Source organism: Manacus vitellinus, unplaced genomic scaffold, assembly GCF_001715985.3.
Source record: "Manacus vitellinus isolate BGI_N305 unplaced genomic scaffold, ASM171598v3 scaffold_12_pilon, whole genome shotgun sequence".
NCBI lineage: Eukaryota > Metazoa > Chordata > Aves > Passeriformes > Pipridae > Manacus > Manacus vitellinus.
Window position 1 is genome coordinate 3,088,204 of NW_021938949.1, and position 22,095 is coordinate 3,110,298.

The following is a 22,095-nucleotide window of genomic DNA, read 5'->3' on the forward strand; positions in this document are numbered from 1 at the left end:
TTTTCTTTCTCTTCCCCAGTGAGAGAGCTGCCTTTTGCCTTGTGCTGAAAACTGGAATTTTGTTTAGTGATACAGGCAGGAACTCAAGGGGAGACCTAGTGCTGAGAGGAGCTACAAGAGCAAGGCTTCTTTTTGCTCTTTGGAAACCATTCAGATTTAATTTCTCTCTGGAACTTAGACTGTGGCTCAGAAGGGACCAGGAGATCTTTAATTTGTTTGCCTAATCACAGAACAGATTTTTCAAAATCCCCTTTCCTTTGATATTACAGGTGTTTAGGTACTTTCAGGAAAAACAGGCAGGAAACATGAAACCAGTTAATAAGAATGCTTTTCATTGGAGTGAGAACTGTGAAGCCTTGGATGGAAAGAGAGGGATGAAGGGACGTCTTTAGCCTGAATGGAAGCAGAAGTTTTCCCCAGCTCCTAATTGTTTTCCTCATGGAATGTCCCATTATTCCCCTCAGGGTGGCCCATGTGGAGTCCTGGCTGCAGTTCAAGCCTGTGTCCTGCAGCAGCTGCTCTTTGCAGACAGTAACAGGAATAAAGACACCCGGTAAGTCAGAGACTGACAGCACGAAGATTTTCCATACAGTAGTAAAAAAAAAAAAAGAAGAAATTATTTCTCTACTGCAGCCACTCAGGAGCCTTTTGGGTTTGAACTTACTGAACTTCTCTTTGTCTCTGAGAGAGAAAGAAAGCAGCATCTGATTTAGTTGTGTTTACTTCCCTTTCAACTGTAGGAGTTTAGAGGTTGGTGTCTTATGTGTATAATTTCTTGCTTGTGATAAACCCAAGAACCTCTATGGAAACCCAACAGGTTGAGTTGAGGCCAATGAAAGTTATTTGACCTCGAGGTCCTATTTGATTTCAAATAAAAAGTGATCTAGGTTTGAAAGACCATGAAACTCATCCAGTTTTTGACACTAAGAATCTCAGTGAGGGTGAAAACTGAAGTTATAGCTGTATTTTTTTATTGCTACTGTGTTTGGTCTTTCACATTTAAACTTCTTAATAGGATTTGAATTTAAATTCCATGTGTGTATTTTCTACTTACTTTAAAGGAATATTGTTCAGTGTTGCTAGTGTCAAGAAAATTGCTTGGACTGCTATAATATCAATGTACTTGTCACTTTGCTAAAGGAGAAGGGCTTATTCAGTGAATTGCTGGAAAATACTGCCTCAAAAAATTACTTTATTACCAGATTTCATGTATTTTCCTTCTGTTTTCAGTAAGAAATTAAGTCCATTACAAAAGAAAAATTCCACAAAGCTTCCCTGTGCTTTATATGAACTGAATGTTAAATAGGGGAAACAATTTTACTGGTTTATTCTGCCACCACCTTGTGTTATTTGTGACCTCAATTAGCCTGGCCTCAATTTAGTCGGAAGAGAAGCTTTCATAGTGAGACCTTTCTTGAACTTCATTCCCTTACAATATAAAAATGGTCGTCCTGTATTTAGTTTTGGCCTTAAATATCCATTTTTCTGCTTATACTGCTTGGGAAAGTGGCGGGGTCTCAGTTGATTTTCCTTAGTTTTGTCTGACACTTAATGTAAATTCATTGTTTGGGCTGTTTTTCATTGACAATGGAGAGAAGCAGGTTCCTGTAGAACATCATTATTTGTCTTCAGCACCAAGGATGGGAGCTGGCATTTAATCAAAGAATTCCCAGGCCCAGGTGGTTCAGGTTCAGGAGCACTACTGAGTGCACAGTCCTGGTACAAGACACCTGTAAACCATTAAAAATGTGGAAAACCAGGCTTGGAGTATGAATACAAACCTACAGGTTTTGCTGTTACTGTATTATTTCTGTTGCTTGTTATTATGGGCACTGACTGCCTGTGGACCCCGAGACAAGGGCCAAATAAACAAGATGCTGGGAATTCATCTCCTGAAAATTGTCTGTTCCTTGAAGTCACTTAAAGCACACTTCTCAAAAGTGCAGAAATTATCTAGCAAAACTTTAGTGTTCTAATTCAGACTGTAATGAGGCTTTTGAAGGCAGAGTGAGGCTCTTGCTTACATAAAAGTAAAACCTCAGAAACTTCCTTTCAAGAACCTCAGTACATATTTGGATTTTATGACCAGGAACCTCCACAGAAGAATTATTTCTGGTTGTGAAAACCAAGAATTCGTTTCAGCTTGGAGGACAGCCTTTGATCATCTGCTCTTTGGTCCTTTTGTGTCTCAGGTCATCCCTAATAAAAATAGAGATGTTAATTTTCCTCTTTCAGTATGGTTCAGTGATCATAAATGTCATAAAATTATGTGGCACCCAAATAAATGGATTTGGGCCAGGTTTTTTAAACTATGTCTCCCAGCTCATGCCAGCTCCAACCTATCCTGTTTACTTGGCAGTATTTGCCTCCTATTTTTCCCCTCCTATAATCCACATAGTTTTAAAAGAATTTTTTTTTTTATTCCTGAGATAAACAAACTTTTCTTATGATGTGTTGGCCATGGCTAGAAACTCTTAGCCTGGCAGAAAGAAAGGGAAGTCTCAGAGTCTGAAATGAGAAGATTAATATTCCAGTCTAATTATAACCTGGATTTTAAAATTATCGCCCACTTCACATTAAGTGTTTGACTTCAGGCTTCTTCGACATTCAGGTCATAATTATCATGTCTCCTTCTTCCTCTGCTCTCTCTCTCAGACACATAAATTAGTTGCTGTGATTCCTATAGATCTCTGAGTGTCTGTATTTGAACACTGGGAGAGATAAGAGAAAGTTGTGATTATATTTTTTTTTTTACTTGAAAACTCTCACCAATTATTTCTCATATCTCACATCCTTCAGAGAGGGAAACATTCTCTAAATGAACATTAAATTCAAGGCAGACATTGAACTTGAAAGTCTGTTTAAGTTTTTGATGTTTGATGTTTCTTGTTTAGTCTTTTGAATTATTAGATCTTTTACTCAAACGCTGGGAACAAGTTTTGATATCATCTCCCATGCTGGTAACACTCTAGGACTGATGATATCTGAATTTCAAAGACTGCCATTCTTGAAGCCACTAGAGAAAACTCCAGTTAGGTTCTTCCCAGAGTCATGGATCTCTTGGCCACTTCTTCAGGCTCATGGATGTTGGGTTTTATTCTTGAACCTGCCAGTTTTCCATTATGTGACTTTTAGGCCTCCTGGTCCTTTATTTCTCCATTCACCTCCAGGAAGCTGGAATAACAGGAGGCTTTAGGAGACTGCACAAAACACAGTTTGTAGGATGTGTTTTAAAAATGTTCCTACATATCTGGGATCAACAGACTGCTGTAAACATTCCGTAGTTTTACACATCACTCTGTGAGTTCCAAGCAAAACATCTAAGTGAAAATATTCCAGGAGCAGTGATGCTCCACTGAGCAATTCTGGGGCACTTACTGTGATGTTTTAGGTCACCACTTTGGGGCACACCTTACTAAAAAAAAACCATGCAAGCCTAGTGTTTATTGCAGACAGTACTTTAAAGTTTAGTAGTGGGTAATAACACAATGCAGATTTATTGACGAGAGTTAAGTAATAAAAAACTTCAAAAGAAATTAAGTATGAAGGCCTTTGGAAACTAAAAATCATATTTAAAATGTAAACATTCTGTTTTAAAACAAAAAATCATCCTGTTAGAGAATATTGAAGTAGTTTTATTACAGATTTAAAGTTGAAGTAGTTTCTCTAGTTCATTATTTGCCAATACAGTATTGTTCCCCGAAGTACATTAACCTGTTTTCTTGTCCAACCAATTGTAAATATGTACTCTGAAAGAGCATCTGTTTCTTTCACAAGATTAGTTGTCAGGGTGTGATTACAGATCTGTGCATTATCAGTTCCTGTTGTTGATCAGACCTTGTTTAACCTTCTCTTCATTTTTGCCCATTGCTTTTAATGATAATAATAGTCTTATTTTAATCATGTGTTATAAATCAGACACCATATTCAACATTAATGTCCTAGAAGTAGTGATTGTGCATTTCATCTCTTAAATTCACCTGTATGACAAGGGTGTTGTCATAGAACATACAGACATAGGCCAGCAAGCTTGAGTACCCACAGCAGCAGTCTAACCATCATTATGAGCAGTGTGAGCTCATCCAGGCCCCCCAAAATACAACAGACACCTGTTAACACTTGACCTTGGTGAATTTACTTCCTTCAGATATCTGGTTTCCTTCTGATTTCAGAAGAGACCCACCCACTGTGCCCAGTTTGTTTTATAGCAATCTAAAGAGGAAGTTGGGCTCTATTCACTGGATCTGATTGTCTTCAGTGAGATCCAAGGTACCTTCTTAAATGCCTAAAATGAGTTTCAAGCTGGTTCACCTCAGAGAATGGTTCAGAAAGCCCATATTCCAGTGATGACTTCAATTGCACCTCCCTCTTGAGAGCTCTTCAGGTGCTGAGAAGTCTTAACATGGGGGGCACAGTGAGTGCTCCCGTGGAATCTCAGATGCTTAATCCTCAGAGGAAGGACAGATTCAACTGCACCTTTATACCTGGAGTGTCTCCTCAGTAACAACACCATCTTCCTCTTCAACTCACAGGGTTTTTGGCCATCCAAGTTGTCTCTTTTTGGACAAGCAGAAGAAACTGAGATGATGAAGAAACTAAATGATGATTTCCTGAGGCAACTCGCCTCATTATTAGGCATTACAGCGCCTAAATAGCCTCTAACAGTGCTTTTTGCTCTGTTGGCTGCAAACCTGCCGTGAATCTGTTTGCCCTCACGTTCTGGAACTTGTCTCTCTCTTTTATTCCCCTGGCCTGCAGTTGTCTCCAGCCCTCAGAAGTTTACAGGACCAAGTGCCTGACCATGGCCATCGCAGACATCCTGTGGCGAGCGGGGGGCCACGAAAAAGCCATCGTGGCCCTGTGAGTAGGAGAAGCATTTTTAATTGCTGGACAGTGCTCCTGTACCCCTGTCCATTCCAGATGTACGGAATTCACAGCAGGAAGGCTTTGTCAGCTGCATTTATGCCATCTAAAATGGCTTTTAGGGAGGAATCCAAAATGTAATTTCTGCTCTCCCAGTAGCTTGGGCAGAACAGAAAAAATTCTTTGAAATTGCTGTGAAAGATCCTGTGGATTTAATGGAATGTAGGATTCATTCAAAATCTTTACTAAGAATTGTATTTCCAGATGCAGCATCTTTCTCCTATATTGCAGGATATTCTGTTATGGCTGAAATTAAGTTTCCTTTGCTGTATTTGCCTACTAGCCACTTAGTTTATGCTGTGCAATTAGGCTGCTAGTACACCAAACATCCAACTTTTAGATCCCCAGCTTTGGCTGTATTGGATCCTGCATGATATTTTTATGAGTGAGCCAGGTTTTGTGAGACTGAGTAATTTCTTTTATTAGATAAACACAGATAGCTGAAAAATAACAGAGAGGCTTTGGGACACAGAAATCCTTCTTAAACCTGAAATAGAAGCAGCAAATTCAAAGACATTTCAAATTATATTTTGCATATTTTACTTCTTAAAACTGCTTCCTCTGTGATGACATTTTATATATCTTCTTCTACTTGTTTAAATGTCATTGCTCTAATATTATTTTTCAGTAGAAACTGTCATTAACATCTTAAAGTTGCATTTATCCTCTTTCTGTGTGGAGAAACTTGTAATTCATATTAAATAGACTGAGAGAGCACAGCACAGGTAAAGTATTTTCTTCATTGATAGAAATTTAATATGTAATATGAACTTAATTTAAGAAGTCTATTTTTAAAAAATGATTAAAATAATAGTGCATGGGTAATTATTCAGTTCATATAACATGTTGATTTCTCTTTAATGCCATTTTCTTCCTTTTAACATGAGCTTTGTCTGAATATCCTCCTCAGGCCATCAGGAAGACAACAGTTCACTCCCATAGGAAAATACAAGGCAGATGGAATCTTAGAAACTGTAAGGCTCTGTGTAACTCACATTCTCCATATATCCCCTTTCTAGCTTTTCTTTTTTAGTCCAATGAATCTGATTTCCATTGCTTTCTTAGTGTGTTAAAACCTTTTATCTCAAATTAGTTAGTTACGATCCAAAAACCAATTGAAAATAGCAAAATCCTGTAGTCTGGCTCTGGGTTGTTCCAGTGTCTGTGGACAGCTGGACTCTCTGAAGTCCTTTTTTGTTCCATCTACTTTTCAAGCTTATAAACTGCCCCTACTTTTGATGATGTGCAGTAAAAATGAACTTGGTCCTCCCAAGTTGACCACCACGGCCACGAGCATCAGAAGAGACTCTTTGCTTTTTGTCTCACACAGAATTCTTTGCCATTTTTTTTTCCCCTCCAGAAGCTCCAAATGGGAAAATAACTTTTCTAGTTATGCCTTGTTTCCTTGTGAAGCCCTCAGATGGCTTTGCAGGCAGTGGTGCTATTGGCCAGGCTTTGGTGGTTTAAGGAAATATTTTACTGGCCTCCTGAACGGAGGAATGGATTTGCCAAAACCTGAAGGTGGAAAAATAGGCAAAGAGTGTTGAAGTGAGGGCCTGGATCTGTGAGCTCTTCTGAATTTCATGTTAATTAAGAATACTCGTGGGAGTATTCTCTGTGGTAAGTGCTCTGCTATAAACCTGCTATAGGGGCCTCACCATATAGGTACAAACTCCTGAGCTACTATGCTTTCTAAAACTGCAGCATTCCTATGTTTTTGCTGGGAATTGTCTTTCATTACATAAACAGTGCTTTAATTTGAATCCAAGAGTCTGTTCCACAAAAAGAAGCAGTATTTAAAAATTCGGAATATGGGAAGTGTTGAGATGCAACATTTTACAGAGTAACAACGGTAAGAGATAGATTTTATTGGATATTTATTCCATTTTTTTAGTTCAAATCTTTATAGTTTTGGGTACTTTATTTCAGCTTTGAGTTTATAAAAATGAGTTGTTATTGTTTCAGTTACTTTTTTTTTTCTTCTTACATTTCTTCCCAGCTGATACTACACAGTGCCACGAGATATGAAGACCTGATTGTGTTTCTTCAGCAGAACATTCACCAGGTACTGTGTGTAGAGAAGATCTTAAACCTGTTATGGTTCAGCTGCCAGACTTTCTGGGTCTATCAGTCTCATATGATGCCTTCTGAACAGTGTTTCAAACACTTTGACAGATTTTTGCATTTTAAGAAGCACAGCAACAAATTCAGTTCTCAAATGAGAGCAGTTCCTTCTGCTTTCAGTTCCATTTGCTTTTCTTCAGCATTGGAGCAAAAAAACACACACAGCGAACAAAATAAACCCAGCCCTTTTCTTTTTCAGTTCGAAATTGGTCCCTGTGGGTGCATCCTCCTGACTGTGTCTGTCATCTTATCAAGATCAATCAATCTGTGAGTGTCTTTGCATCCTTGTTTCATAAACTGCAAAGCAAACAAACTGTGCAAAGTGAGGGAGAACCCACAATATACTTAAGTGGTGTTTTTAATCTGTGTTGGTGTTTACTCTGATACATATGGGGAAGTTATGCAGATTTACTCACTTAATCTTGTTTTTTCTTGTAAATATTTTCTTTTCATATGTATATATATATATGTATGCTGTTTAAGTTGTGATCAGTTCAGCATATCTGATATAAACTACTCTCTCTCAGCATTAGGTGTCATGTCTGTTGTGTTCCCTACCTTGACTGTTGACATTTCTTTCCCATACTTTAGGTATCTGTCTTAGGTAGGGATGAATAACTTCCTTATGATGCCCCAGTCTCTCCAGCAATGATAATGATAAGAAAAAGCTGATAAGAAAAAGCTGATGTACAATGGATTAGGGAGCTAATTTTTAGATGGCTATAATATATGACAGATCTGGTCTCAGTTTATTGGTGTAATAAATATGCTGAGCTTTAATGGAAAATCATTATAACCTCTTTTAAAAACTCACTGAGGTTTGCTCAAGCACAGTTGCATTTAATTGTGCTTCCATACAGATTAAAGGTGTTTTTGTGATACTGTGAATTTCAGTGGGTCAGAATAGAAAAACTTTCTTCATCTTGTCAAAATCCACTTTTGTGAGAATCTCCAAAAGTTATCTGCAAAAGGGAAAACTGTTCCCTGACAGCTTGTAATAAGAAGTGACAAAGAAAGAGCAGCTGCACTTGAGAGCAGTGTGAGTTTGATTTATGTAAGCTTTTATTTCTTAACTCTCTGCATTGTCTGGAAAAGGAAATAGCAACTTAGTCCAAATTTGAGATATACAATCAGCTGCTCACCTACTGAGGTCCCAGCAAGCATTTGCAGGTTGTTTTTTTTTGTTGTTGTTGTTTTATTGTAATTTCTCCCTTTCTTTTGCTTACAGTAACACTACAGCCATTGGCTTGACTCCACTTTTGTACTTTAACACAAATGATATGAAATTTTTATAGCATATACCACTTATTCTTGTTTTTCTGAGTTAGTCCAGGTTAGTAACAATATTTGTGCAAGTAATGATCTATTTGGCATTTGGTAGGGTCACCAAAAGCCACAGGTTCATAATTGCTACTGTTTGCATTGCTTCACTTGCCATAAAATGATAAATATTCTTCAATAATATAAGCAAGGAGCCTTTTTCCCCCATCATCTGTCAGTTCTTCACAGATGGATTATGACAAGGCCAATCAATCATCTGTGTTTGTGTTTGGGGGAGCTGTGTCTAAAGTGAACATGAAAATTGCTTATGGTGCCTATTTGCATTTTGAAGTATCTAAATATTTTTACAGTTCTACTCCAGAATTGTTTATAAAGGGAGCTCTATTTTTAAGACATTTCATGATTTTCTCACACAACTTCATTTTAAAGTACTGTTACTCTTCTGGCTTTTACTGTGTAAGATATTGCACCTATCTTTTGTTTTTAAGAAACAGGGATTTTTCTGTCAAAAAATGCAGTTTTTTGACCTTTGCGTAATTTTTTTTAGAAGTGCAAACAAAATGTAGTTTATGTAATTTTCAGTAATCTATTTTAATGCCTATGTCATAGTGCTTCTCTTAGGATATTATAAATATCAAGACAACTCACTCCTGATACCATCAAGAAATATGTACCATTTAGTGAGTGTTACAAGCATGGTAAGCAATTATTTACATAACTGGCATAGTTCTGGATGAATAGTTGAAGACAAGTAACAGTTGTTTTAGATAATGGAATTTTCAGCCAGTAATAGATCTCCCTGGGATTGTTTTGTCCCAGTTTTTATTTTTTTTCTTAACCAAAAATCAACAGGTTTTTACAAAAGAAAACTTAAGGGAAGTTTCAGTTGTCCTGATTTTTGTTTAAATATTTTATTGAGAAAGACAGTTTTAGGTGAGAGGCTGAGAGATTTTAGTTTCTCAAACCATGTTGAAATGCTTCTGTTTGGGTGGGTTCTTCACCATGTGCCCACAAAGCTCTGGGGTCCCTTGGTAAATATCTCTTCAATAAATAATTGTCATTTCTTGTCAGCAAGTTGAAGACTGAAGGTGGAATAGTTTTGACTGTAGTGAATAATGAGACCCCAGAGCTTATAGAATTGCTCAGAGCAGTCACATCTGTGGGCAGAAGCTTCCCATGCCTGTCCAGATGGGAGGTGGCTGTGGCCGGACCACATAACTCAGGGGTGGCAGCTGCAGGAGGTGATGTAGTTCAGGATGGTCGAGACTTGTTAGCACCTTCTTAAACCTGTTCTAGCAGTCCAGAAGGATCTCACAGTGCCAACAATCTCATCTAAGTGTAGCCTTCTAAAAACTGTGCCAAGTCTCAGTGCTCCCAGCTCCCTCTGGAATCAGTGGAAAGAGAGAAGCTTCTCTAAGAGGGTCGTCCTGTCCAAAAATAAGTGTCAAGAACCGAGAGGAGAATTGCTGTGGGCAGTGCTTGTCTTTGGTTTTGGATGGAGAACTATTAGCTAGGACTCCTATTTTTTTAGATTTTTGCTGTTTTGAGGGCAATTGTCTGTCTTACTGCCCTGAGAAGTTGTGGACTCCCCATCTCTGGAAGTGCTCAAGGCCATGTTGGACAGGGCTTGGAGCAACCTGGTCTAGTGGAAGGTATCTCTGCCCATGGCAAGGGGATTGAACTGGATCCTTAAGGTCCCTTCCAACTCAAACCATTTGATGATTCTATAATTTATTTACTTTCTATGGGAAAATTTGCATCCAGGCTTCCCTAATGCTCAAAAAAAAAGGGGAAAAGATCATGAGTATTTTGACTTATTTTTAATGTCTAACTTAGAATGAGATAAATCCTCTCCTGAAGTGGTTACTTATCTCCCCTATAAAATAAGAAAATCTAAGTAACCTACTCATAAAGATCTTTTACAGTATAAATATCCAGTAGTGAAATGAAATCTGTTTTATAGTGACAGGACAATAAAATGGGAGATTAAATTAAGTCTTAATAATGCAGAGCATTGTACATGATGCAAACAGTCTCAAATATACTTACCTAGTGATGGGCTTTAAATAGGCTATTCTAGAAAAGGAGAGAAATTCTGGTACCACTGCTAGTAATTTAATTATCTGAACACATCAATTCAGATAGTTTCTATGATGGACAAAAAATAAACGATGAGTTGGGAGTTATGGTGATAAGAAACGAGAACAGAATAAAAACATGCTAATGTCTTTGTCTAAATATATGATCTTCTCATAGTTTATCTTGCATGGAGTTGTAAGACCAGTAAAGACCAGGCCAGTAAAGACACATCAGACCTAGAACAGGCTGGAAGACAAAAACAAAGTTTCCCTTTACTGTGGAAATATAAAAAAATCTTTCCTCTTCGTCATTGAAGAGGAATAACTTGGAAGTAATAAAAATGTAGACATCCATGATAAGGTTGAATAAGGAGTGATTATACCTTATTTCTCAGAGTCCAAAAACTTGGGAGCTGGCAGGGAAATGCTCAGGCTTTGATGTTAAAACAAACCACGACACTCTTTTTTCCACAGCACGAGTAACTTGCAGTGCTGGGAGATAAGGAGACCAAAAATATCAGGAGGTTCAAATGAATTTAGACAAATTACTGGAACCTACATGCTTCAGTACCTTTAAACGCACTGGTGGAGATGTTATCTAAGTGTACCCCATTTTTGTGCCCTGCCTTGATGTTTGCTGCTGCTGCTGCTGATTTTTGGGCCAGCTCCATAATTTTTGCATTGTTATGGATGTTTCTTGTGGATGGAAATTCCAGATTTCAGCCAGGTCCGTTGGGCAGTTGTTCTAAATCACTGACAATCTGAGTATTTTTTATTTAATGGGAACGCATGCCAGGAAATGCAGGAGTTTGCAGTGCTTTGTAGATTTTGGTAATGAGTTTTTCATGCTCCCAGCACTAATGATCATCACTGCTCCAACTGATAACAAATGGCCAAAGAGAGGAGTGAGAATTCCTGAGGAAGTTGCTGAGAACGCGTTGTTGCTCCTGGGACAGGAAGGAATTCTGGTCACTAACAATTGTAAACTCCTTTTCTTTTTTCTTTTTTTTTCTTTACAACCACTGAAAAAAATTAAAAAACAGTCATATTATACCTGCTCAGGGGACTCATCTCTCTGAACGTGCAAAGTGTGTGCTGGAAACATGTTGATAAGAGCTACAGGATGTTTTTTCCATGTATGTGGGAGAGACTGAGCTTAAAGGTGGGCTGCATTCCCCCATCTTGTGTGTAGGGAAGTTGTGGATACTCAGGAGTAGATTACATAGACCCAGTAATGAGAGCTTGAGTGAAGCCCACAGCCTGAAGTTACAACATGTAGTAAAACCATAGCACAAGCTTTCCCTGCTGGGTGCTGTCCTTGGCACCTTCCTCACTGTGCAAAACCATCACTAGACTGGGATGTGGCTCATTTGGATCTATTCATTGGATCATCAGTTTTCCTGAATTTCAGCTCCTTTACCAACCAGTCCCACCCTCAGTTTTTACTGCCATATTTTTCCTAATCAGTGCAGTAACTTTATTGCATTACTAGAACCTGCTGTAGCAAAGAACACATGGGATGAGAAAACCCCTCAGGTCAAATTCCTGTGTGGAAAAGCAGTGTATTGGTTTTCAGGCTACCTGGAGACAATATATTTGAACCTGATCTGAAACACAGACTCATTGTGTTGCTCACAAATCAAAATGCCAGTGTTTGCATCCCTTTTGTTGACTTTATCACTTGCTGAGAGCAGATCACGGTGTCCTTCTGCAATCAACACTGGTCATGGGGTGTCTTTCCCATTTTTTCTCTGGAGTGTTTGTGTGAGAATAAATAAAACAATGCCTTTATCTCTGGGAAAACATAAAAAAACAGGAGACTGATTTTACAAGTCAAGAGGAGGCTGTGTACTTCATTAGGGTTGGCTGCTTGTAAACCTTGGAAAACACACGTCGACACCTTTTTCCTTGTTGTGATCCCACAGCTCTGCTTACTACCCTTCTTTGCTGCTCCAGAAATGTGTACAGCCCTGCTTCAAAAATTATTTATAGTGTTTCTGGTTTGGTGTTTGGGAATTTTGATTGGTTGGAGTTGGTTGTATTTGGGTTTTTTTTTGGTTTTTTTTTTTTGGTTTTGTTTTGGTTTTTTAATATTATTATTTATTTGCAAAGCCAATGTGTTTTTATTAAATTGGATAAATCACAATATAACTCCTTATCAGTCTAAGATTTCTCACACAGAGTAGGTGTGTCCTTAGTTATTCCCAATTCATCTCTTTCTCTGAAATCTTCTATTAATTAACAATTTTTAATAGAGGGAATCATATGGTTAAAACTATGGGTTTTTTGTGCCATTGAGCACTTATTCTTCATTCTTCTGGCACTGTTTTACTGAAGTCATGCTAATCCATTCTTGAAATAACCACACACCAGCACCAAATCATGTTAATAGCTGGTCATTATTTTACCCTGTAAGATGCTCAAATATATCTGTTTGTCAGCTTAGTTTTACTTCTGTAATTATTTATCTGATTGCAAGGAATATTCCAGCCCTTGGAGCATCTCTGTGGCCTCCTCTGGACCTCCTCCAGCAGGTCCATGTCCTTCTTATGTTGAAGGCCTCAGAGAAGAAACTGTACATTGGCTACAGAACTTTGGCATCCCTAGCCCTGATGTCACCTGCCTTTCAGGTTTTATTTGCTGGCCCATTTTTAACTGGATTATTCCACATTGCTGCAAGCACAAAATAAATACTCTTAATTAACTGTGCACTTCATTACCATAAATAATCTTAAATGATCTCAACAATGTTGAACTTATAAAAGTGCACTTAGAACATATTGAAAGCCAAGCTGTGGGAAACTCCCTTTAGTCAGTAAGGCAAGGGGTTTTTTTTGAGATGTGTAACAGATAATCATCACTCTTTTAATCTGAAACAAGCCATTTTGGGGGGTATCCTTTTCTATATCCTTTCTGTATCATTTTCTGTATCATCTACTGTGAATTAACCCCAATTTTGAGTTGTTACTTCACCTTTAATGTCTTTCAGTCACGTGGGACATTGGAAAGGAAAGTGATGCTCTGCTGGCTCATGAACTGTGGGTGGAACAAAGGTTCCTCCACCCTCAATCCACTTTCCTTAAGTGACACCTTTTCCTGTCCCAGAGCCAATATCTAATTGGAGTCCAATCTCTAATTTTGGAGTTCCCCTGAAATGCACCCACTCTCCTCATGCTGTTTGGCTGGTGAAGAAAGGCTTTTCTGTGAAATGGCCACCTGGCTTGGCCAATGGTAAAAGGAATTGCAGCTTCACATGGAGGATCCAGTCACACGGGGCATTCCCAGTTCTTGGTGGAAGTGTATTTTTATGTGTGAGCCAGTTTTCTGGGAAAACTTTTTTCAGAAGTAGTTTCCCCCCCTAACTGAGGGAGCCTGGGAGACCAACAGCGAGGGGAAATAACGTGTGTGGGCAGTTTTTCACTCTGTGTTTACAGTGGTGGAATAGAAATAGATGTCATCATGTATTTTACAGCTCAGCCTTTTGGTGATGGAAAAAAAAAGAGTGGGGAAGCTGCTGTTTTCAAGGGGAAACAGCTGTCAGTGATGTTACAGTGCTAAAAAACAAGCGGCTTGACCTCACTGAAAAATCCATCTTTGAGAATCTCACACCTCTCTCCAAGACCAATTTGTGATTTTACAACATGAAGGAAGCATGAGGTTAAATTTACCAGAAGCAGGGAGAGGAGAGAAAATAGGAGAGATTGAGTGGGATCCAGTCCTTGGTGGGGAAGAATTGAGCCCTTGTCTGTTGAGGTAAGTGAACTTCTGTGCCTCCTGCCCTATGGGTGGCATGTCATTCAGGATTTTCAGGATCTTCCTTGTCTTTGAGCTTCTGTTGTGGGAATTAGACAAAGGCCTTGTAGCCAAAGTGCTCATTGGGCAAGAGTTGCTTGCAACATTAATAAGTTCATAAATGCAGAACAGCTGCTAAGAGGTAATAAAGAAGGGATTTTGCTTGAAATAATTTAATTTTTTTCCTTCAAAGAAAGGCAAGAATACAGGCATAATACAGCCTTAGCAATATTTGTAGGAGGATGTGAGACCAAGATTTGAAGCTCTGAGGTTTATATTCTTTCAAAAGTGGATATGCAGTGGAATGTATTGATGTGTGAAATGTCACCTTCTAACACTTGAGAAAGAGGGGACCCAGGGACAAAATCATAAAGCTAAAGGTGATGAGAGAATGGGGTTTTGGAGACGAGATACAGGAAAGGAGAGGAGGGTCTGACAAAGCAGAAATAGCAGGTATCTGCCAAATAAGGTCTGAAGATAAGGAAGCTATTTAGCATGGTAGATAAAGAATGTGACCCAGGTGGAAAAGTGACCACTAAGACAAAGGAGAGGAAGAGTTGAATTAGGGTTGAGGAAATTTGCAAGACTGGAGAACAAGGAGCAGAATTTAGTGGTAAAAGAAATGAAAAAAATTAAACAAAACTGAGAAAAAAAGGAAGAATCGAGAGGACAAAGAGGTTTTTATACTAATTTTGTTTGATATCTTCTAAGTAAGGGACTGGTATGGTGGAAAATGCAAAAAAAAAAAAGGGGAGGAGGTGGAACCTGGAATTGGCACAAATAATTGAGACATGTGACTCCTGTCTCCCTATTAAGGAAATTCAGGAAGCCTTTCACCAGCATGGGTCCACAGAGCAGAGAAGTGGACTATATATTGGGTGTGGATATGGAACAGAAAGGTTGCTTGTGGCAGCATGGGAAAAAAATCCAGATTGCTCCCCTGACACATCCAGTTCCTTGTAGAACAGAGCAGGGTAACTCCTAAAGCTGAGGAACACACCTGAGGAGAAGGAAGATTATTGGCTCCTTCTCTGGAGAATTTTCTGATTTCTAAGGAAAAAGGGCAAAGGAATGAAAAAAAGTGTGAGCAACAGCTCTCTCTGTCACTGGTGGTGTTGGAAAACACAGAAGTGATGTGGTTCAGATGAGGTCAGACCAGACCTCGAGTCACAGAACTAAAACAACAAGCAATTCCCTTATCATATTAATACAGAGCTATCAGGAAAAGATGGGAAGTTTCTGTGTAGAGTGGATGTGGCTGATACGAGGAGTAATGCTGAGAATACTCTAAATCTAAACTAATATTCTGCCTTTCAGTAAGGAGAACAGCAGTCAGGATGGAATTTATGCATTGTAAATGGATTAATTTTGTGGGAGGTAGAATTGAACCTGAAAAAGTGATGGCTGCACAACATAAAGTTAAAAAATAAAACAGGTATCTTTATACCTGTATCTCATTCCTAAACTTTTACAAGACTTCCAGAGCTCTCTCTTGCTTTTTCAGACTCTGTAGGTGGACTTTATTCTAAAAGCTTACCTGCTTTGTCATACCTTACCATACACTTGCCTCATTGAAACCTACAGTTACCTTGCATCTAAATATACAGTAAATTGGCTTGCAGTTATAGCACCAAATTGAGAATTTTTAGTTAAACTGAAAAAAAAAATTGAATAAAATTAGTTGATAGAGACCTAATAAGAGTTTTTTTGTATTGACATTATGCCAAGTGAGAAGTCATTTGGTAATGTGAAAATAAGAGATCTCTGTAGAATTACAGAGGTGATAAAGGAAAGGAACTCACAAAAGAATTATCAGCATGAGGAACATTACTGATGGAATTTGTCACTGATCAGTCTGGGATTAGACAGTTTTTATTCCCTACAATAAACGTTGGAAAAAGGGAGTGGTGTGCTCATGAAATGTACTGATGACTGAAAAGCTGAAAGGCCCTGTCAATACAGAGAACAAATCGTGCTGCAAAAAAAGAGTTGGCTCCGTTTCATGATGAGGGCAATAAAAAAGAATTTATTTTCACTGCAGAAACTACAAGGTCTTGTAAACACAGACTGCTCACTACTGTCTGGGGGGGTTTAGAATTTGTAAATGGCAGGATGGGGAGTTGAATAGCAGGGCATACAGTGACTTTGAGCCAGCATCATAAAATAGCCTTGGATCTACTCTTAGGGTGTCTCAGCATAAATAGTTTTAGGAGGTGAAGAAATATTAATAGGTTGTGCAATGCACTGATGTGCCCTCAGTGAAATACCAGGTCAAGTTCACCCACTAAAACTGGGAGAAGTGTAGGAAAAGCGTAGACCAGAGGAATGAGAAATCTGTCTTACCAAAGAATTATAAAAGAAGAAAGTTTTTATGTTTTTCTAGCCTAAAAACCCACGTTCTGACGTGGGACATAACTATTTTCTGAAAAATGGGAAGGTGGCAATTGTAAGTGAACAAGGAGGATCAGGAAGAGTTGTTTAAAGATCAATTTTAGTACAGAATGCAAATGTATCAGTAAACAGCCTGTGAGTCAATAAACTTGGAAAAAAGTGTGAGTTGATTTCAGGTTCCTAAGCTACCACTGAGGAAAATATGGAAAGCCAAGAAAGCAACTAAGAAATGTGGTTTCCTATGAAAGAGGGTAACTGGGATGGCTGGATTTTACCTGCCAGATGCAGGGATCATCATCCTCCTTCCTTCCTTCCCCCTCTACAACTCTGCTTTATCCCAGGATGGATTGTGGCTGTAGTCCACACCACGGGTCATATAAACAGAGGATTGTTCTGGGAAGAATGTAATGAAAAGTAGTGAGTAAATGTTCCTTAATCATCTCCTCACCAGCCAGGGGTTTGTCAACATCTGTTGCAGTCCATGAGTTGGGTCCTTTTGTAGTGAAATGATCCTTGTCTCTGTAGTCTCTTCCCATGGAAAAGCTGCTCCATGTCTTAACCATGGTTTCTTCTTACTATCACAACTTCCTCTGATTCTGCTGTATCTTTTTCTATGTCTTCCATATCTAATGCTCAAATTCTGCTCAGCTAAAACCTATAACAAATTGGCTGTCTGAAATCAAGTCTTCATGCTTGACTTTCAAGTAACTTGTCTGATTGAGGAGTCTTTTTTCAAAGACTCTCTACAAGGTGTTATTATTTCTATGTCAACCTTATTTCCCATTTCTCAGCTTTTAATCTAAATAAAAATACACTCAGCCTTTCTGCAGTGCCAGAATATTTGTGAGTGTGATTTATCCATCCAGGCCCTTGGTATTTAGGAATTTCATGGCCGTGTCCAGGTCATGGCAGGCTCTCTTTACTGGCTGTTCATGGGCTGGAGAAAAAGCATTTTCCAGTAGTTTCTTCTTCTGCTCTGCAAATTACCTAAGCCAGGTCACCTAAATTGCCCTCAGGATGTACCAGTTTCTCTCCATGTCCAAATGAAGCCCAGAGTGATTACCTGTTTATATGTCCATCTTTAGATATAAAAATTAATGATACGATGCCCGTCCCTAAGTGCTTGATTAGCTTGATTGTCATCTTTCCAATCTTGTTTTTTCCCTTTCCATTCCTGCAGCAGATCAAAGCATTTTCATTTTGATTTTAGGGGAATAAAGTATATTTATTAAAAGACTCCAAAGGTGGGAAAGAATAAGTGTGATTCTACTAAAAAATAGAGCAGTGACAAATAGATTTTGGCCAAATTTCAGACAGCGTAGTCTCATACTAAAAACTCTTCAACTGTTTGCTGAACCCGGGGTCAGTGTGGTCACACAGATACAGGTTTAGTATCTTTGCTTGATCTGTTGTGCTCAGGAAGACATTGCATTCAATAAGAAAGATAATTTATTTTAAAAACTAAAATACTGGGTCGAATGTGCCAATAGATTAATCACTTTTCCCATCAGATCTACCCCTGTGAAATGTAAATATAAATGTCAGCACCCTGGAATAGCAGAGCTGATGAGTTAATGTGAATGAATACCACAGTACATGTACATTTTAAAAACTTTGTGAAAATAGCAGGTGTATGATAAAGTGATAAATAAAACTTGAAGCCACTTTCTTGCTTTCATTGCTCTGAATCCCAAACAACATTTTATTTTTGAGGGGCTCTTCCCTCCTTCTTTGAACATTCATTTGAAACCTTTGCCATGTACCAGTATAAAAAAAAAAAATATTCTAGAACATATACACAATGAGGCAGTCACCCATCTTGTCATTTTCCACATCCCCATTGTAATTATTTGAAATCCTTATGCCTGAAGACAAGCTTTCTCTCTCTGCCAACCCCAAATCTATTTTAAGAGCAGACTTGTAATTGTGTGTTTGTTAATGGAACTGTCTGTTGCCATGAACAAAGTGAGGTCACCAATTTTCTGTGGCAGCTTTGCCACAGAGTTAAGGACCATAAAACAACCAGCACTTACTTGAGTGCACTATTTTTTCCTTTATATTATTTTATTTTGTTCTGCTGTACAATCCAAACAATATCTGTGGTAAATAACTAATATAAACTAACTCATGTTCTGGTAGTCTGGAATTATTCCAGTGTTAATGTTTGTATGTGACTTTTATATTTAATATTGACTTATTTAACTTAAATTTAATATTAATACTCAGTATTTATATTTAATACTCTGTATTAATACCACTTTGTCCCAGCATGGAGTTCTCCATTTAAGACTCTGCATGAACTTTCCTGGAAGTAAATTGAGATAAAGGTGTGTATGAAGCATTTTAATAATGTCTTACTTATTTAACTTAGTTTTTGCTAAGAAAAAGTTCATCTGATTACAGATCATGTTATATTTGAGCATCCAGTGCTCAAAATATATATATTTTGGATTTTTATTTATGCACTTTTAAAACTTTATTGAGTCCATGCAGATCACTGTAATTTATTTTATCAGTACACCATCAGTGCTGAGGTTTTTAATGACATTACAGTTTCTTCTATCAAATGGTATTTTTGTCTGTCTGTCTTAAACTCTTGGAATATTTTCTAATTATTTGTATATCCCAGAATGGATTGAAAACACAAGTCAGTTTTCCAATAACTCTCTTGAAGTCAATTCAGAGGTTTGGCTCAGAACATCTGTCCAGTGTTTACATCCTTAATAAACACATTATTTATAACTTGAAACCAACAGTTCCAACAAGGCTGAAGATGAACACACAATCACCAACAGAAGAATGAAGAGCAAATAGATTCAGAATATAAAATGATATTTTTTGGAAAGGCATTCCTGCCCTAAACCCAACAGCATTAGAAAACATGAAAAAAAAGTATCATTCACAGCAGGTGTATTTTGTTGGTTTCAATCATTATGAGATTTCTCCAGTTGCTATAAAGTAAGTTTTTTGTCTGAAGCCACCTTACATGTCTTTTGGTTTTGCCACATAATGACTTTTGTTTTGTGTGATTCTAATGTGAGAAAAAAAAATGTTTGCTTGCACGAGGAATGAAAGGACAGTTAAGCCTTGGGATAAAGGCTCAAAACCACCCTTTTTGGGGGGAAAAAAAGAAGTTTTAAATAAAAATATTTAAAAAAAGAACAGTACAAAATGAAACTGTGCTCTCTGGTTTCACAGAGGTGTAAACCACAGCACACACATTACAATTACAAATAGAAATCAACCCGAGAGATCTCACTGAGTGATCTGAAATTTAGCAACTTTTTGTTTGTGTCAGCTCAGGGAATTATTTCTGCTGAAGGCTGTGCTTAAGCATATTTTAAAGATGTGTAATTTCAAGCATTTGGCCAGGAGATTTTCAAAGTTAGTGTCTTGCCTCTGATTTAGGAGGGGTTTTTTCCACAGGCTTTACAGTATGACCAGGTAATTACCACCATTCTGCACCAGTGGTCAACAGACCTTTGTCTCACTCTCCAGTCAGAACTATGTGCTGTCACAACACTGGAAAATGCTGATAATATAGAAAAAGAAAGAAATATTTACCATTAACACTTTTAATGTTAATTACCATCATGTTAACTTGTAGTGCCTCTTTCCTGACCTGTGGTTCTGTCGCAGCAGCACACGGAGTGTTGGGTTCTGAATTAAGAAGGGATTCACAAAGTTAAGACTTAGTCTGGTGATGACTGGGATACTTACAAGACTCCAGGCTTAAAGTTAAAGGTTTTTTTCTGTCTTAAAGTAATTTAAAAATTATAAATGGAAAACTCCATGCTGGGACAAAGTAGCATTGATAATGATGATTATTCCTTACATCTGTTTTGACGTCTGATAACCAGGACACCAGCGTGACCAAATACTTCATGTTTGCTTATCACCAACGAATGTCTCCACAGCCCAGCAGAAAAAAAACCCACACAGTTATCATTATCTGATATTTTTAAAATGCCTGAAGTGTAGTTGCACCTAAAACCCAGTAAATACACCTGCACAGAAGCTGGTGAGCCTTTGGCAGGTAGGAACAGCGACGTCAAACCCGTTCGGAGGAGGTGTAAACCTCGTGGCTTTAATGCCTGACCTTTGTTTCCTTCATTAGCAGGGCTGATTGGAAAGGCAGATGTTCTTCTTCTTGAAAATCCGAGATCCACCTCTAAACCCCCATATTGTTTGTACCTACAGATGGAATTAGAACTTCCTGCCATTGTCCGCGCCGTACGTCCCACCGCCCCCGACTGACGCATATTGTATAGTCTGCTCATGTCACGGTGTTTGCAAGATGAAACTGTTTCTAAAACTAAGAAATGGCCAAAATCCAAAGATTATTATCATCCCATCCATGCCTCGCAATGGTGCATGAGGGAATTTTCCCTACCACAGGCACGCTTTTCCTTGGTCTTTCCTTTGATTTCTGGCAACAGATGTCGGTGGCACGTTGTTGTGACTGACACTAACTTGTAAATTATCTTTAAAGTGAGGTTTTAAAAAGGGCTAAAAGACATTTTTCATAAAGGGGGGAAATATATTTTTTAAAAGAGATAATTTTTTAATAAACGGGCAAAATGATTTTTTTAAAAGGGAATTGTGATTCAATGGCTACGACTTCTTTCAAATGATTTTTAAGTATCATTAGGACTGTAAATGGTAGAAATTGTATTTTACATTCTGATTTTGGCATTCAAAGGAACCCTATGAGAAAGTAATTATCTAAAATTTGGGATGAAGACACGGAATGTCCCAGCTTTTTACTTAAGAAACAGATTTTTTAGTGGAGCACGTATAGCAATGTTAAAGGGAAGTGTCTAGCTACCTTTACCCTCACCACATCAAGTCAGCTCTTGCTTTGTCACAAACAAAATATTTCCTTTTTTAAAAAGAATTATTGTGCCAATTTTCAAGAAACATGAATATTTGTGTGCATAGAAGATTTTTCAAGTCAAATGACAGTGAAAAGCCCAGATGATGTAGAATAATTAAGTTTTAATTGATGATCATTCAGGCATTCTCTCTACCTCTGGAGCAATACCAGCATAAAGATGGAGCCAAAACAATTGAGATCAACATATTTTATATTGAAGGGAAATAGCTTTTTATGACCCGTAGAATTAATCTGTGGAGTTTATTGCTGTAGCTCTCCCAGGATATAGTACATTGTGCTTTCTCAAACCTAGATTAAACAGTTATTCATGTATAAAATAATGTTTGCAATTACATTATATCTGCAGGATAAAAATTATCACAGTTACGACCGTTATTTTTCAGGCCATCAACCAATCACTAATTCAATAATTCCAAGAGTTATGAGAGAGGGAACTTTGAGGAGACATCACTCCATAATTATCAATAATGCAATTTCATGGAACTTCTCTTTGATTTCACAAAACAGAAGGGACCACACAGCACCATTATAAATGTTTACGCATAGAGTCCTCTTTTCTCTTTCTTTTCTTTTCTCTTTTCTTTCTTTTCTTTTTTCTTTTCTTTTCTT

General features: G+C 37.9%; 1 protein-coding gene across 1 annotated transcript in view; it reads left to right on the forward strand.

Moving 5' to 3' along the window:
* Window positions 1-22,095, forward strand: part of MINDY4 (MINDY lysine 48 deubiquitinase 4) — a 68,477-nt gene that overhangs the window by 21,772 nt on the left and 24,610 nt on the right. Inside the window, exons 8-13 of the mRNA XM_029957805.1 lie at window positions 465-553; window positions 4,759-4,860; window positions 5,834-5,897; window positions 6,923-6,988; window positions 7,247-7,314; window positions 8,547-8,658. Coding sequence (XP_029813665.1) covers window positions 465-553; window positions 4,759-4,860; window positions 5,834-5,897; window positions 6,923-6,988; window positions 7,247-7,314; window positions 8,547-8,658 — 501 coding nt within the window. The remainder of the gene's footprint in view (window positions 1-464; window positions 554-4,758; window positions 4,861-5,833; window positions 5,898-6,922; window positions 6,989-7,246; window positions 7,315-8,546; window positions 8,659-22,095) is intronic.